The sequence below is a fragment of the Haliaeetus albicilla genome, chromosome 26 (assembly GCF_947461875.1).
Source record: "Haliaeetus albicilla chromosome 26, bHalAlb1.1, whole genome shotgun sequence".
NCBI classification, from domain to species: domain Eukaryota; kingdom Metazoa; phylum Chordata; class Aves; order Accipitriformes; family Accipitridae; genus Haliaeetus; species Haliaeetus albicilla.
This window is the reverse complement of record NC_091508.1, coordinates 7,125,282-7,138,667: the sequence shown is the minus strand read 5'-3', so window position 1 is coordinate 7,138,667 and position 13,386 is coordinate 7,125,282. Positions and strand designations below refer to the sequence as shown.

The 13,386-nt window shown below is 53.9% G+C and overlaps 1 protein-coding gene across 4 annotated transcripts; it reads left to right on the top strand.

Annotated features, from left to right (window-relative positions):
• The first annotated feature begins 114 nt into the window (after positions 1-114).
• TNNT2 (troponin T2, cardiac type) lies at positions 115-12,106 on the top strand. Of its 4 annotated transcripts, XM_069771735.1 has the most exons (18): positions 115-248; positions 2,643-2,690; positions 3,672-3,682; positions 3,806-3,823; positions 4,472-4,501; positions 5,266-5,322; positions 5,909-5,941; positions 6,468-6,503; positions 6,799-6,820; positions 7,804-7,864; positions 7,999-8,115; positions 8,493-8,570; positions 8,714-8,824; positions 9,226-9,335; positions 9,780-9,870; positions 10,415-10,455; positions 11,166-11,171; positions 11,812-12,106. In XM_069771735.1, exons 2-18 carry the CDS (start codon positions 2,653-2,655, stop codon positions 11,858-11,860), a joined length of 909 nt encoding a protein of 302 aa, XP_069627836.1. In that variant the 5' UTR covers positions 115-248; positions 2,643-2,652; the 3' UTR covers positions 11,861-12,106. The 4 variants fall into 4 exon arrangements, with proteins under 4 accessions (XP_069627836.1, XP_069627834.1, XP_069627833.1 ...); XM_069771733.1 differs by lacking the exons at positions 115-248; positions 2,643-2,690; positions 3,672-3,682; positions 3,806-3,823; positions 11,166-11,171 and having other exon boundaries at positions 4,476-4,501; XM_069771732.1 differs by lacking the exons at positions 115-248; positions 2,643-2,690; positions 3,672-3,682; ... (1 more) ...; positions 11,166-11,171; positions 11,812-12,106 and adding an exon at positions 10,832-10,997 and having other exon boundaries at positions 4,476-4,501.
• Positions 12,107-13,386: the final 1,280 nt, after the last annotated feature.

The following is a 13,386-nucleotide window of genomic DNA, read 5'->3' as shown; positions in this document are numbered from 1 at the left end:
CTTGGGCTTATATGGGCTCCTGGGGGGGAAGGGGGAGCGGCAGAGGGGGCCAGGGCTGCGGCTGCCAAAATAGCAGCTCACAAGTGTTGCATTCCTCGCTGGGCGCCGGGCGCATTCCTCCCGGCGCTGCCCGCCCCGGGGTGGGTGCTGGAGCCCCCTTAAAGCCTCCTGCCCCCAAAGAGCATTTCCCAGACGTCCACCAGCTTCCCCTCAGCTCCCTGGGATCTCACCGGCGTCCTGCGGCAGAGGTAAGGCTGGGGCGGCGGGACGCCCACTCGTGGCGTAGGATGCTGAGGGGAAGGGCAGTTGTTAAAGACCCAGAAGTGATTTGGCTCAGGGTTAATGGCCCTCCCCAGCCGCTTGCACTGGGATGTATTTTTGCCATGAAGGCATTCCCACGGATAAAGCATCAGGACCCTCTCCAGGGGGTTGTATTTGCAACTTGCCCAATGCCTTTTGAACTACCCTGATGTGTGCCAAGGTGGCTGAGAAGGATTTTCGCTGCCCTTGTTCCGGGCGAATCTCATAGATCCTATTCCCTGTGTCTCTGGAGGGGACAGGAGGGATGCAATGCCTGTGGGAGAGTCAGGCCAGCCTGGCCCTGGCTCACCGGCAGCCCACAGGGTGGGTTAGAGGTGGGATGCTCCTGTGCCTGGTCTGGCCCTGCCAAGCAGGAAGGGAGCAGTGACATGACTCTGGGAAATGAGAGCTCCATGTCTGGGTAGCCTGGAGGAAAGCAGAGACTGCGAACTGTGGAGGATTAACTCAGCCCCAGAATTGTGACCCGCCAGGGGGATTTTAAGGAGTGGGAGGGATATCTGGAGCGTTTTATCCACAGCAAATTATGGTAGATTTTTTCAGTCAATAATATGTGCAATGTTTCCTCTTTAACTCTGTAATATGTCTGCTGGGTTCTCCTAATTCTTTCAAAACAAGATTTCAAAGCTTTAATGGAAAGGTTTATCTGTTTCTGTGCAGAGGATGGATAAGTATTTCCTAGAGCCTCTTTCTGATGTAATGTTAGTTTTTCTAGTGTACCCCCTTAACAGTGCTGGGTTTGTTGCTGTTCCTCAGCAAATGCTCTGTGGGATCTAGTGATGTATGAGAGAGGAGGTGAAAGGAAATGTAGAAATAAGCTTCCACAAATGCATGTTTGCACTGTTGTGGCCAGGAGAGAGTCTCTGCTCTTGTGTTGTGAAAGGACCACATGAAGTCTTGGGTGCTCAGAGGCCACATAAACGATTTAGCCAAACTCTGGGGGTAGAAGGACCGTGCCAAGCTGGGGGGAAAAGTGGGGCCAGGAATTGATGTTCGATGGGGAATGGAGATTGAGGGGATGGTACTGGAGGGTTGTGCTTAGGGCCAAGCCCCAGATGCATCAGAGGCAAGGGAACGATGATGGCAGAAGCAGGTGGTGAACCCAAGGCAGACAGGGCTGAGTTCTGACTTCATTTGTCTCCAAAAAGCACCTTCTGAGTCATTGCTCAGAAGTGAGATTTGACAACCCCCCCCGGGAGCCACACGTATGCAGAGGCACCCCTCCTGTAATGTGTCTTTCCCGTGCTTGCGGATTCCAGTCCTGGATTCAGCATCTTGAATAAGCGATCCTGAAGCCTGTCCTACCCATCCAGGGTAATAAATACTCAACAGATGTAGCCAGGACCAGTTGTTCCCAGACACCCAGCAGGAGAAGTGAAGTGGCGCTGCTCTGGGAACAGGTGGTTTAGCACATGGAAGTTATTTCTAGAGCTGCCTTGCGTTGTCCTGCTGCATCTCAGCTTTGCTGAGGTCTGGCACGAATGCGAGCAGTGGACAGGCTGTGCAGGGACTTGGGCTGATGCTCAGGGCTGCTGTGGGATGCCCAGGGCTGGGGCTGATCATGGGGCTTGTCTGTGCAGACCTTGCGGTGGAGCACTGGGTGGAAGCTAAATGAGGTGGGATGATGAGTAAAGTCCTGGCCATGGCTGGGAGGGAGACGGGTGAGCTGGGAAGATGAGCATGGCTGTTTCTGCAGAGTTATTAGCCCTATTGCTAAACCAGGCTGTGAATTATTCTTTTTAGCTAACCTCAGCCTCAGGGCCAGGACACGCTCCTGCTGAGCCCAGATCGCCACTTTCCAGAGCATACTCTGCACTTAGAAGGCTGGGCTGGAAGGTCTTACCGAGATCTAGTTCTGTGGCTTGTGCAGGACTGTAAACCTGAGATAACAGGATGTCCCTGCAAGTTCCTATAACCCAACTGAGCTAAGAATAGTCAGGAAGCAAAACAAGCTGAACATTATAATTGGGTTATTTTCCCGTGCCCTGAGCAAACAGAACACCCTGAGATGGCTGCGGCGAGGGGAGCTGTGTGTCCTGGACATGGCTCCTGACAGCAGTTATCAGTGTTGCATGAGGCTGTGTCTAATCTCCTGCCTCCTATTTGGGGCAAGCTGTGATCCCGGGACGGGAGGGGAAGAGGGAGCCTTATCTCTGTTGAGATAATGCTGTCACAGCCTGACTGGGGACAGCTTGAAGCTCCAAGCACTTTGGAGAGACACAGCATCTCTGTGCCCACGTCTCAGGTGCTGGAGGACAAGCTGTGCTTGTCCTTATCTCAGCTACTAACCCTCACTTTTTCCAATCTGCCTTGAATTCTGCTAGATAACCAGGCATGTCGGACTCCGAAGAGGTTGTCGAAGAATATGAGCAGTAAGTGGTGTGTTTTTAAACACCCTTTCTTTCTCCTTATTTCTGCCTTCCCGCAGGGTTGCAGCGTTGCTTAGGGGTGCTGTTTGGAGGGCACTGGCTCTCGTCATTACCCCAGCACCTGGCGTGAAAGGGCCTTGGGATTCCCCCACCGTGTGCCCATCTGCACCACTGCTGTGATAGTGCTGAGACCTCCAGCAGTGGGGAGTTTTGGGAGTGGTATCAGCACATACATGGCAAGGGACAGTCCCTGCATTAGAATTGCTGCAGTCCAAATCAGTGAGACAGATAAATCTGGGAAAAGCTGAAGTCATCAGTCTGCTGCTGCTGGGGTCTTACCACCACATCCAGAGCATCACTCCTCAAGGCCCAAATTTGAGGGCAACTTTTGCTGGTGAGGGCTGCTGGACCATGAGTTGCACCCCAGAGAGAAGGGACTCAATATCCAAGCTATGTTGTCATAGGCACCAGTCCAAACACAGCTCCTACTTATCCACCAGCAGAAGATGTAGACCTGAATCCTTCTCTTATATTTAAATGCTATGACAGGCTCGCATGTCTCGGCAATCAGTCTGAACCCCTGTGCCCAGTGTCCCCTGGACACACCTGAGGACAGACTGTGAATCTCGCCCAAGGTCAGGAATGGGGCAAAGGTGGGATGTGAGGGGCCCGTTTCGAAGATTACAGGCCATGGTCACTCAATATTCTCAAGCTGCAGAACAGTGTTGTGCTCTGACCACTGTTGAACTGTCAGCTAAGCACTTCAGATCCTGCTGCCTGCAGGGTGATCTGGGTCTTGTCCCATCCCCACTGCTGCCTTACAGCATGCCATACAGCAGCCTGTCCAGCAGTCATTGCCCATTCCTACGAAAAAGGCAAGCCAGCCTTGAGGAAATTTGAAATTCCTCTTTGGCCCCACTGATGGACATACATGCCCCATTGCAGCATATCACTGTAACTGCAAATTTGTGTTGTGCTTTGCAGGGAGCAGGAAGGTAAGAGGACGTGGATCATCTGCGGCTGCCCTGAGGCTGAAGCTAAGAAATGGTCAGAGCAGCTTCAATAACCTGCGTCTTTTTCCCTTCCCTCTCTCCTGTCTGCATGTGTGCTCTGTGAAGAGGAGTATGTGGAAGAAGGTAGGTGTTTCACTGGCAGTTGCAAGGACCAAGAAACAAATGCTGTTGGTTCAGTGTTTTGTTTGGGTGGGTTGTGGTGGTAAGCTCCTTGACTGCAATGGGGAAATCATGACCAGGAAAGGCAGATGAGACCATGTTCTAGATTACTCCATCTGAAATATCAGTATGATCAAATCCAGCCTGACTTTTCTTGGGATCTGTTTTGTCAGAGTGATCCCTTGACTCAAAACTGGGGTGGAAATACTGGACTTGGACATTGGCAGAGATGTGAGCCCAATAACTCAACAAGACCTGGAGCCTCAGCTGAATGTATATTAATGTTGCTTAAGCACAAACCTCCAACTGCCTCAGTCCGATGAAGAAGCAAACCCCATGGTGCATGCAGCCGCTCTGTGACACAGCTGGGCTGTGTATTTGGGGCTGGGTTTGGCAGCTGGGTTTTGCTGAGCCTCTTGCTGCTTCAGGACACTGCCAGGCAGCCTGGGCTGCTGCACAGCAAAACATCCTGAACGATAAAAGCGAAGAGAGGCGCAAGGGGGAAAGCACTGCTGTGCTAGAGTCATCTCGTGCACACCATAGCTACACCCCACAGCTTTATGGCGTCCAGCTAACCTCTGCACTTATTCCTTTCCCTCCTCCCTGGCTCAGAAGAGGAAGAATGGATAGAGGAAGAAGACGGTAGTTATTGCACCTTTCTTTATTTCGTCTCTCCACTGCTGCTGTGAATATGTCGTGGGTTGGTGTGTCTTTTGCCTCTCCCTGGCTGGGAAATGGTTTTCTTTCATTCTTCCACTTCTGTCTCTTGCTTCTTGCACTCCCCCTTTCCTGCCCTGCTGTGCTGTGCATATCTGCTCCTGTGTCTGTGGCTTCTCTCTTACATCTATCAACCAAATGCACTTGTGGTTTGCTATCTTCTTTTTCTTTCCTTCTCTCTTGCTGTGGGACCACAAGTCTTCCCAGGACCTGTGGGCCCCAGCATCGTTCTGACTCCAGTGGAGGACTCTTGTGGGGTTACTGCTCCCTCCAGTGGAAAAATGCTCCAACAGTGTCATAAATAAGATTGTGAAGGTGCTAAAGGCACGTTCTCTAATGCCAGCCAATCTTGTTCTTTGCTGGCTAGAGGAGAGCAATAGAAATCACCCACCCCCATCCTGAGGTATAAGAGCATGACAGCATGAGAGGGAATGAGGGAAAAAACAGGAGGTGGCTATAAATCCTTTAATTTACTTTTTTTGCCCTGCCCAAGCATAGAGATCAGCCCTTGAGTAAAGGTTAGAGTGAAACCCTTTGCTTTCTGAGCTGCTGCTTCTTTTCCCTGCAGCTATGTCTCCCCCGAGTCTCTCTCTCAGCCAGCTCCGTGCTGCAGTTGTCCTGACACCAGGATCTGTAGGGAGCCAGCGGGAGCGGCTGCTGTCGGACTCATGCTGCCCGTTATTCCACAGGTCAGGAAGAACAGGTAGAGGAAGCAGAGGAGGAGACCGAAGAAACCAAGGCAGAAGGTGCGTGGTGGCTTTGCCAGCGAGCTCCTGTGGCTTGGCTGGAGCTGTGCTCTGCTTCAGTGGGGTGGCAAGCAGGGTGGCCTGGGATGACCCAGCATGGCCTGTGACAACAGGCCAGTAGCACAGAGGGGCAGCTGTCCCCTGTATCTGTGGTTTCCAGTAAGGAGGTGTCAAAACTGAGACCTTCTTTCCTGATCTACTGAGTGCCTTGGAGCTGCAAGCATGAGGATAATGGTGTCTTCTGCTTGTTGCTGATCAAAGAGTTTGTGTCCAGCACTCCAAAATAATGCCAAAACCAAGTTAAGCCTGTTCCACCAAGAGGTCCCTGTAGCCTTAGAGGGGGGATTTCCAGAGCTGGGGTCATGCTCTGATGTGTCTTACCATCCAAAGAACACTGGACTTCATGAGACCTCTTTGGAGCAGCTGGCATTGCCTGATATGTGTCCCCATGCTGTCATGGCTGGTGAGGCATGCTCAGATACCAGCTGTGCTCCCCAAGTTAGGATGCTGGGACCCCTCTGTGCTGGAGGGATGTGGTTGCCCTCACCCACAAATACTCATATTCTTCCCATTGCTTTTGAAACAGAACAAGAAGATGAAACGCAAGCACCAGGAGAAGGTAAAGCAGGAGTGGAGGAGAGAGAGTTTCGGCCATTTCAGTCCTGTTCCCTGTCCCCCAAGACACCGGGCCCTTGTTATGGTGGTTTTGGTGTTGTATTCATTTGCTGCTGAAGAGAAAGAATCTGTGGTAAATGGTGCAGAGCTGCCCTGGTCCCATCCTCCACCAGGGCTGCGTTAGCAGGAGGCCTACAGGAGGGATGACTTTGTGCTGCCTAGCTAAGAAATTCACCCAAAGTACAGAAGGAGAGGGTAGTACTACTGCTTTCCCAGCCTGAGCTCTTGCAAAGCTTGTCTGGGTTTCTCCTGGAGAGGACCTGGGCATCTCCTGGTCTGTCTGTGAGTGAGGGATGTCTGTGAGGTGGCTGCTCTCTCCCCATTCATCCTGGAGGGATGGAGCTGGGTTTTGCAGGGGGGATAAGCATGGGGCAGAGGGAAACAGCTTGGCTGAACCATCCCATGGTGTCCATGCGCAGGGTGCACAGCAGGTCTGGCCTCTGGGAGCCAAAGCATCATGTTTTCCACAGGTGGAGAGGGGGACCGAGAGCAGGAGCCTGGGGAAGGTGAAGTATCCATCCTTGTTCCTTTCTGGGGTGGGAGGGACTGCCCCTTCATCTGTGTAAGGATGTACCAAATGCCTTTCTGCTCAGCCAGGAGCATCAACATGTGTCTTGGGTTTTGGCACACAGATGGACACCTCACTGCATGCCTCTTTGCTGGAAGATGATCCACAGTGCAGTCTGTGCTTCTGGGAGAGAGGGGTAGCTCAGTTCAGTATTGTGGGGTTTGTGTCAAGGTGTGGAAGCAAATGCCTCTGTGACACTAACGTTTTTCTCTCCTGCTCCTGGGGACCCGCAGGTGAATCGAAGCCAAAGCCCAAGTAAGTGTCGGTGCATTTTCTTTGGTGCAAGGTCTGAACTAGGAGCTGTGCCAGGGCAGAAGGTCCATGTGATGGGCTTAACACCACGATCCATAAAGGGCATGGGACAGTGAAGCCTCAAGCATGAAAGCTGGGTGGGGACTGGGACATGGAAAGAAAAAGGGAGAGAAACAGGCAGATAAACATAGAATACGAAGAAGATCCTGAGAATGAGGTCTTGAAGCATTTTGTGTGCTCCTTGAAGGAGGCCCAGCTGCCCTGTGGCCCTGCAGCTGGAAAAAATCTGTGTGCACCCCAGCCTGGGGTACATGGTCCATGGCACAGCCAGGGTCTTGCTTCTCCAATATGCTCCTGGCCATGGTTGGCATGAAGCAGGCATTTGCATGAGTGCCAGCATCCCTGGGACAGGAGCACCTGCCTGAAGAAGCGGGGCCGTGAACCATTGCCAGGAACCTGTGAGTCCTCATGGACCCCAGGATGCTGCAGTCTGGGAGGCAGATCTGTCCTCAGCCACGATCTCTTCATTCCTTTGTGTCTTTATGTGCCCCTACTGAGCATCTCCTGCCCTCCCTCAAGCCCACAGAGGATGAGAGGATGGTTCCAGCTCCCTGTGTCAGGTCACACTGGAGCAGGCAGTTCTTCTGTGCTCTTTTGGGTGAGCAGTGGGGTGGCTGCCAACCACAGGGTGCCTGGCAAAGGGTCATGGCCAAGTTGCCTGCAGCTTGCAGAGTTATTCCAGACATGCGGGTGCCTTGGAGCGCTTCCCGGGAATGCCAGAGTTCTTCCTCTGAGGCTGTCCAGCTGGCAACCTCCAGCAAGCAGCATTACACTTCCCTGTCCTCAAAATGTGCTCACTCTGTATCCCTGGGGACTGTGAGGCTCAGAGAGAAGGGCTGGGTAGATCAGTGTATGGATGAAAGGCACTGTCCTGTCCCAGGTATCTGCTGCAGGCTCACCATCCTCCTGCTCACCTTCAATTGCAGGGTCTTCATGCCAAACCTGGTGCCTCCCAAAATCCCAGATGGCGAGCGACTGGATTTTGACGTAAGTAGTGCAGTCAACATCAAGCCCTGGGAGCTGACCCCCCCACGTTGCTCCTCCACTGTGCCCAGCAGCTCTGCAGCTCCTGGAGGGCTTCACTCATGTGAGTTTCTATCCGGTGCTTCTATCCGGTGCAGGACATCCACCGCAAGCGCATGGAGAAGGACCTGAATGAACTGCAGGCCCTCATTGAAGCCCATTTTGAAAGCAGGAAAAAGGAGGAAGAGGAGCTCATGTCCCTCAAGGACAGGATTGTATGCCTACAGCCTTTCCCCTCTATTGCTGTTGCCACCCTCTCCCCTGTGGGCACACAGGCGCGATCATTTCCCCACAGTCCTGACAGCAAGACCTGAGATATCCCATGTCCCTGCAAGACAGAGCCTGAGATTTGAGCCAGATTTTGTACTCCAGTGCCCGGGAAGCCCCTGGTCTGGCTGCTGCGATGCTGCGGTGCCTAACAGAGATGCACCTTCCCCCATGGTCACTAGTCCACATGCTCCCTTGGGAGGCGTGGGAGCAGCAGATCTGCCCTTGGGGGTCTCAGGCCTTTTGGGGTCAGGGATGTGTCCCTAGGGACAAAGAAGATGCAGTTTCCCTGGGGTGTCCAAGCCAACGTCCTCTCCTTCTGCAGGAACAGCGGCGAGCAGAGAGGGCAGAGCAGCAGCGGATTCGCAGTGAGAGGGAGAAGGAGCGCCAAGCCCGCATGGCCGTGAGTCTCCCTCCAGGGATGGGGGGGCTTGGACTGGTCTTGGGTAGCACAAGCCTGGCCATGGAGCACATGGGAGCATGAACTGTGTGTTGCATGCAAGTTGGTCCATGAGGTCTCTGTCCGTCTGCTTCTGACCCTGGCAGGAAGAAAGAGCTCGCAAAGAGGAAGAGGAGGCACGGAAGAAGGCTGAAGAGGAAGCGCGGAAGAAGAAAGCTTTCTCCAACATGCTGCATTTTGGAGGCTACATGCAGAAGGTGTGATCCTGCCCTGGGTGGTTGCGGTGAAGCCACTGGTGCTCCTAGGAAGGGCTCAGCCATGGGTTAGCCTCACAGCACTGTGCATGTTCTCAGTGTTGGTAGACTGTGGTTTCTACAAGCAGAAGAAGATAGGCCACTGTTGTTGGGTCACAGCAGTGGTCAGAGGGCCAAAGTTGAGTTGAGAGCTCTGCTTTGCAGATGCTGGCCAGGGTGGGTCCAGCCACACCTCAGGGACAGGGATGGGGGGGGTCTTGTCCACTATTGCCAAAATTTCCTTGAGTACTTCATGTGCTTCTGGAGTCCCAAAAGCTGAGGGTGTTGGGGGCAGAACTGGGGATAAGGGTAGAGCAAAGGCTGGGCAGATTTCCTTCCCTCCAATGGACTGATGGTTTCCTCAGTCAGAGAAAAAGGGTGGGAAGAAGCAAACAGAGCGGGAAAAGAAAAAGAAGATCCTCAGTGAACGGCGGAAGCCCCTGAACATCGACCACCTCAACGAAGACAAGCTGAGGTGAGCATGGGCTGCAGGAGGGATGTCCAGGACAGGGGCTCTGCTTTGGGTCCCACCTCCTGGGGCAGGATCCTGGGCTGGTGCAGGCTGCCTGGGGCTTGCAGCCCAGACAAGAGGGTGATGGCATAGCTGGAAGACGGGGGCTCTGTTGCTCTGCAGGGCCACCACTGCCAGGCTGCTGCTGACAGGCTGGCCATCAGAGGGAGCCACGCTCACATGCGTGGGACATGCATGTCCCCATATGTCCCGACTTCACCCATGACTGGTCCACTCGTGGACTGGCATCACTGCCAGGCAAACACATCCCCCTCTGGGCATGGAGCATGCAGAGACCCGTCCTGGGGGAGCAGGCGAGATGGTGCCATCACTGCCCTGTCCCCTGCAGTGAGCTCCCTGAGGTACTCATCCCTTTTCTGCACTGACACCAGCCGGCTCTTCCCACAGGGACAAGGCCAAGGAGCTATGGCAAACCATTCGTGATCTGGAGGCTGAGAAATTTGATCTGCAGGAAAAGTTCAAGCGGCAAAAATATGAGGTGAGCCGCAAGGTCTTCCATGAGCTTGCTCAGCCTCTGTGTGCCTGGCTGCTCCTTCTGCTCCCAATGTGGGAGATGAGGTGGGTTGTCTGACTGATGGTGGTGTAACAGGAAAGCTGGCTGCACCAGAAAAGGACTGTGCTCCACCTTCTGCATGGGGTGACAAACACTCAAGAGGCTCTGCAACACTGAAAGCAAAGCCACATCTGCCTCCCTTTTGGAGATGAGCCAGGATCAAACCAACCCTCCCAGTGGTTGCCAGCCACCCTGGCAAGGCTGAGCACACAGCTATGAAATGCTGGACGATGTGACAGCTGGTGAAAGGGGCTGTGTGGTGGTCCTGTGGCCTCCCAGCTCCTGGAGATGTGTGCTTTGCACTGTGACAGGCTTCCCACTGTGCTGCACATCATGGCCCTGTGCTAAACCCCATGCAAGAACCACTGGGGAAGAGAGAGCAGTGATGCATCTTTGCCCAGACCCTCGTCTCTGGCTGGGCGTGGGGCATCTTGCCAGGCCTCACCAGCTGCCTGTGTTTCTCTTGCAGATCAATGTCCTCCGAAACCGCGTTAGTGACCACCAGAAAGTGTAAGTCCTCGGGCAGGCTGAGCATCCTTTCTTGATGCTTCCTGCCCTTCCAGCTCCCTGCTCCTCTGGCCCCAATTCCCTCCCTATGTATCTCCTGGCTTTCTTGCACCCTCGCAGAGCCACCTCCTGTCCTTCCCACTCCTGCCTCTGGTCCCACTGGTACCCGGTGTTCATGGACCTGCAGGTCTGGCCCAGGGACCTTGGTCCATGCTGCTTTGCTCCTGTTGAGAGACCCCCATTGCCTCCCACCTCCACCAGCTTCCCCCTGGCCCAAAGATCCCAGCTGGGGATGGACCCCGGCTAGACCCCACCTCTGCACATAGAGCCTTGGGTCTTGTGGGGTCCTGCCAGCCTCCAGCTGCCCCCATCCCTGCAGTGGCTGTACCCAGTATCTCAGGGAAGGTGCTGGAGATCCCAGCTCATGTAGGAGGGGAAATCCCACAGGCTGTGGGAGCTCTGCAGCCCCGCAAGGTCAGGGGAGCCTGTTCCTGTGCCCATGTTCCACAGGACTGGGGGACCCTTTGTAGGAGGGTGGAGGTGGGTGTTTAACCCCACCCTCAGGAGCACCATGCTGCTCTTGCATCCCCATCCCGCCCTGCCATCTCACACGAGAGGTGCTCAGCCTCCCCCATGTGTCAGGTAGCAGCATCTCCCGCCCACTTACACCAAATCTCTCTTCATTTCTGCCCCAACACGGCCTGTTACTGCAGCAAAGGGTGAGTACAGGTGTTCCCTGCTTGCTGTGTGTCTCCCACTGCATGGATACTGCATGGACGCTGGGGCTGACATCAGGCTAGCAGTAGGGTTGAGGGAGGAGGCAATGCCAAGGATTGGCAGCCAAAGTTGTGCTGGTGACTCTCATGATGACATGCCAGAAATGCCCTTCACTGTCCACCCAAGCCTCCTCCTCGTCTCTACTGACCCATGCCCAGAGCAGTGCCTGTTCCCCTGATGTTCGTTAAGGAAAGCGATGTGGTGGGTCCCGGCTAACAGCTTCACAGCTTTGGGCTCTTGGAAGAAGGATCCTGCAGCCATTGTTATCCCTTTGCAACCAGAGATCCAACTATTCTTCTCTGAAGGATCCTTGGGAGGGAGAAGCATGAGAAGGGAATTGGGCGTCCTTGGAAACACCTGGCAAAATGCATGAACTTGTTCCCATAGAGTCCCAAAACACATAGACTGACTCAGGACCCAAGGTTTTACCTGGGGCCACTGAAGACCACCTTACCCACAGGGCAGTGAGCATCAACCGGAGATGGCTTGGTCCTCTTTGCAGGACTGCTGATAGCACCCACCTTGTCCCTCTTACATGGTCACTAATGCCTTTTTGCATGTGCTTTTCTGCTTCCCTTCCAGGTCAAAGGCTGCCCGTGGGAAGACCATGGTGGGCGGCCGGTGGAAATAGATGACTCAGAAGGCAAAGGAGGCTCAGCCGTGGAGAGGTATATTGCCTTTTGGTTGACCAGCTGGCTTGCCCACATCGTGGAGCCTGCACCATGCGCCCACTCTCCCTCCCACTGCACAGAGCTTGCAAAGACATTGCTGCAGGCACAGTTCTGTCTGGGTGGGCAGATGCTTCGCGTGGTGCCGTTTCTCATCTCCATGCCCCCAGTTAATGTTGTGTCTGTAAATAAAGAGAACGGTGAGGGGGTGCAGGTGTTGTCTCCATCCTGAAGCTCTGAGCCCAGAGGAAACAGGCACAGGAGAGTCTCAGCAGAGCTCGACTGAGCAAATGCAGTTGCACACCTGCTTCTTGGGGCATATGAGGATGCAGCAACCATCCAGGACCTCCCGAATAACATGTCCCCTTGCCTCACAGCATCTCACACCTGCAGTCCTTGGGAGGTTTTGTAACAGACCTCAGTGGTCTAACCTGCTTTTCCTGCTGAAGTTTGGGGCAATCCTAGTAGTGGCCACTTTAGTTCTTGCTTTTGCTGTACTAGAGCCCTCCCTTCACTCCTCTCTGTGTCAGGGTTGGCCTTGTGGGAGAGTATGGATAGGGCCACTGCTTCCAAGCCTCTTATTCCATGAATTAGTCACAAACACTTCTTCCAGGCCATTTTTATTCCTATTTGCACCTCTTCCTAAAGGGCCAAGACCAAATGTGTTTGCCTCCTCTGCGTGTTTCTGACAGCATGCAACGAAGACTTGAGATGAGTCAGTGTGGAGAGACCATTTATCTGTCCTTTCAGGGGTACAGATCTCTTTCACCTAGCTGTAGGCATCGCTGTAGCATGCTCCCACATGCAATGCCCATGGGGGCACATCAGTTGCATAATCCCGAGTGTTGCTGGTGCATGGATCTGAACTGTCAGCCAGCAGAAGACACTAGGCTTGCATGACCATTTCCTGGGGCAAGCTGTCCCATGCTGCTGTTGAACAGCATCCATAAGGCATTTCCCAGAGCAGTAGGGAAAGGATGGGTGCACAGGATGGTGGATCTTCAAAGGCTTCTTGTCCCTTGGCAAGACATTTTGTGTCCCCTCTTGCTGGGGTGGTCTGTCCTCTCCATCACAGACCCAGTGATGTGGGGGCATCCTGCAGGTTTCTCCCTTGTGCTGCCTGTTGGATGACCACTTATTTTGCTCACATCAACACATAGCATCAGGTTTTGGGGAGCAAGGCTCTGGGAAGCCTCAGCTTCAGTGAGGCAGCAAGTGGAGGGCAACCCCTATCACCTGCCTCCTCAAAAACAAGGTGTGGAAGGATGAACGTGATCCCTTATTGGGGTAAAAGGGGAGAGCTGGGGAGGGTGGCAGTGCTGGGACTTGAAATACCTGGAGGGTAGCTGAGTGAAGGTCTGGCAAGTGACATTTCCACCCTGCCTGATGCATGGCCCCGGGAGAGAGGAGCGCTTGGGGCAGAAAGGTACGTCTGGCTTCGAAAAAAATATCCCCTTTTCCCAGGCTCTGAAGGTCCACCCTCAAAACC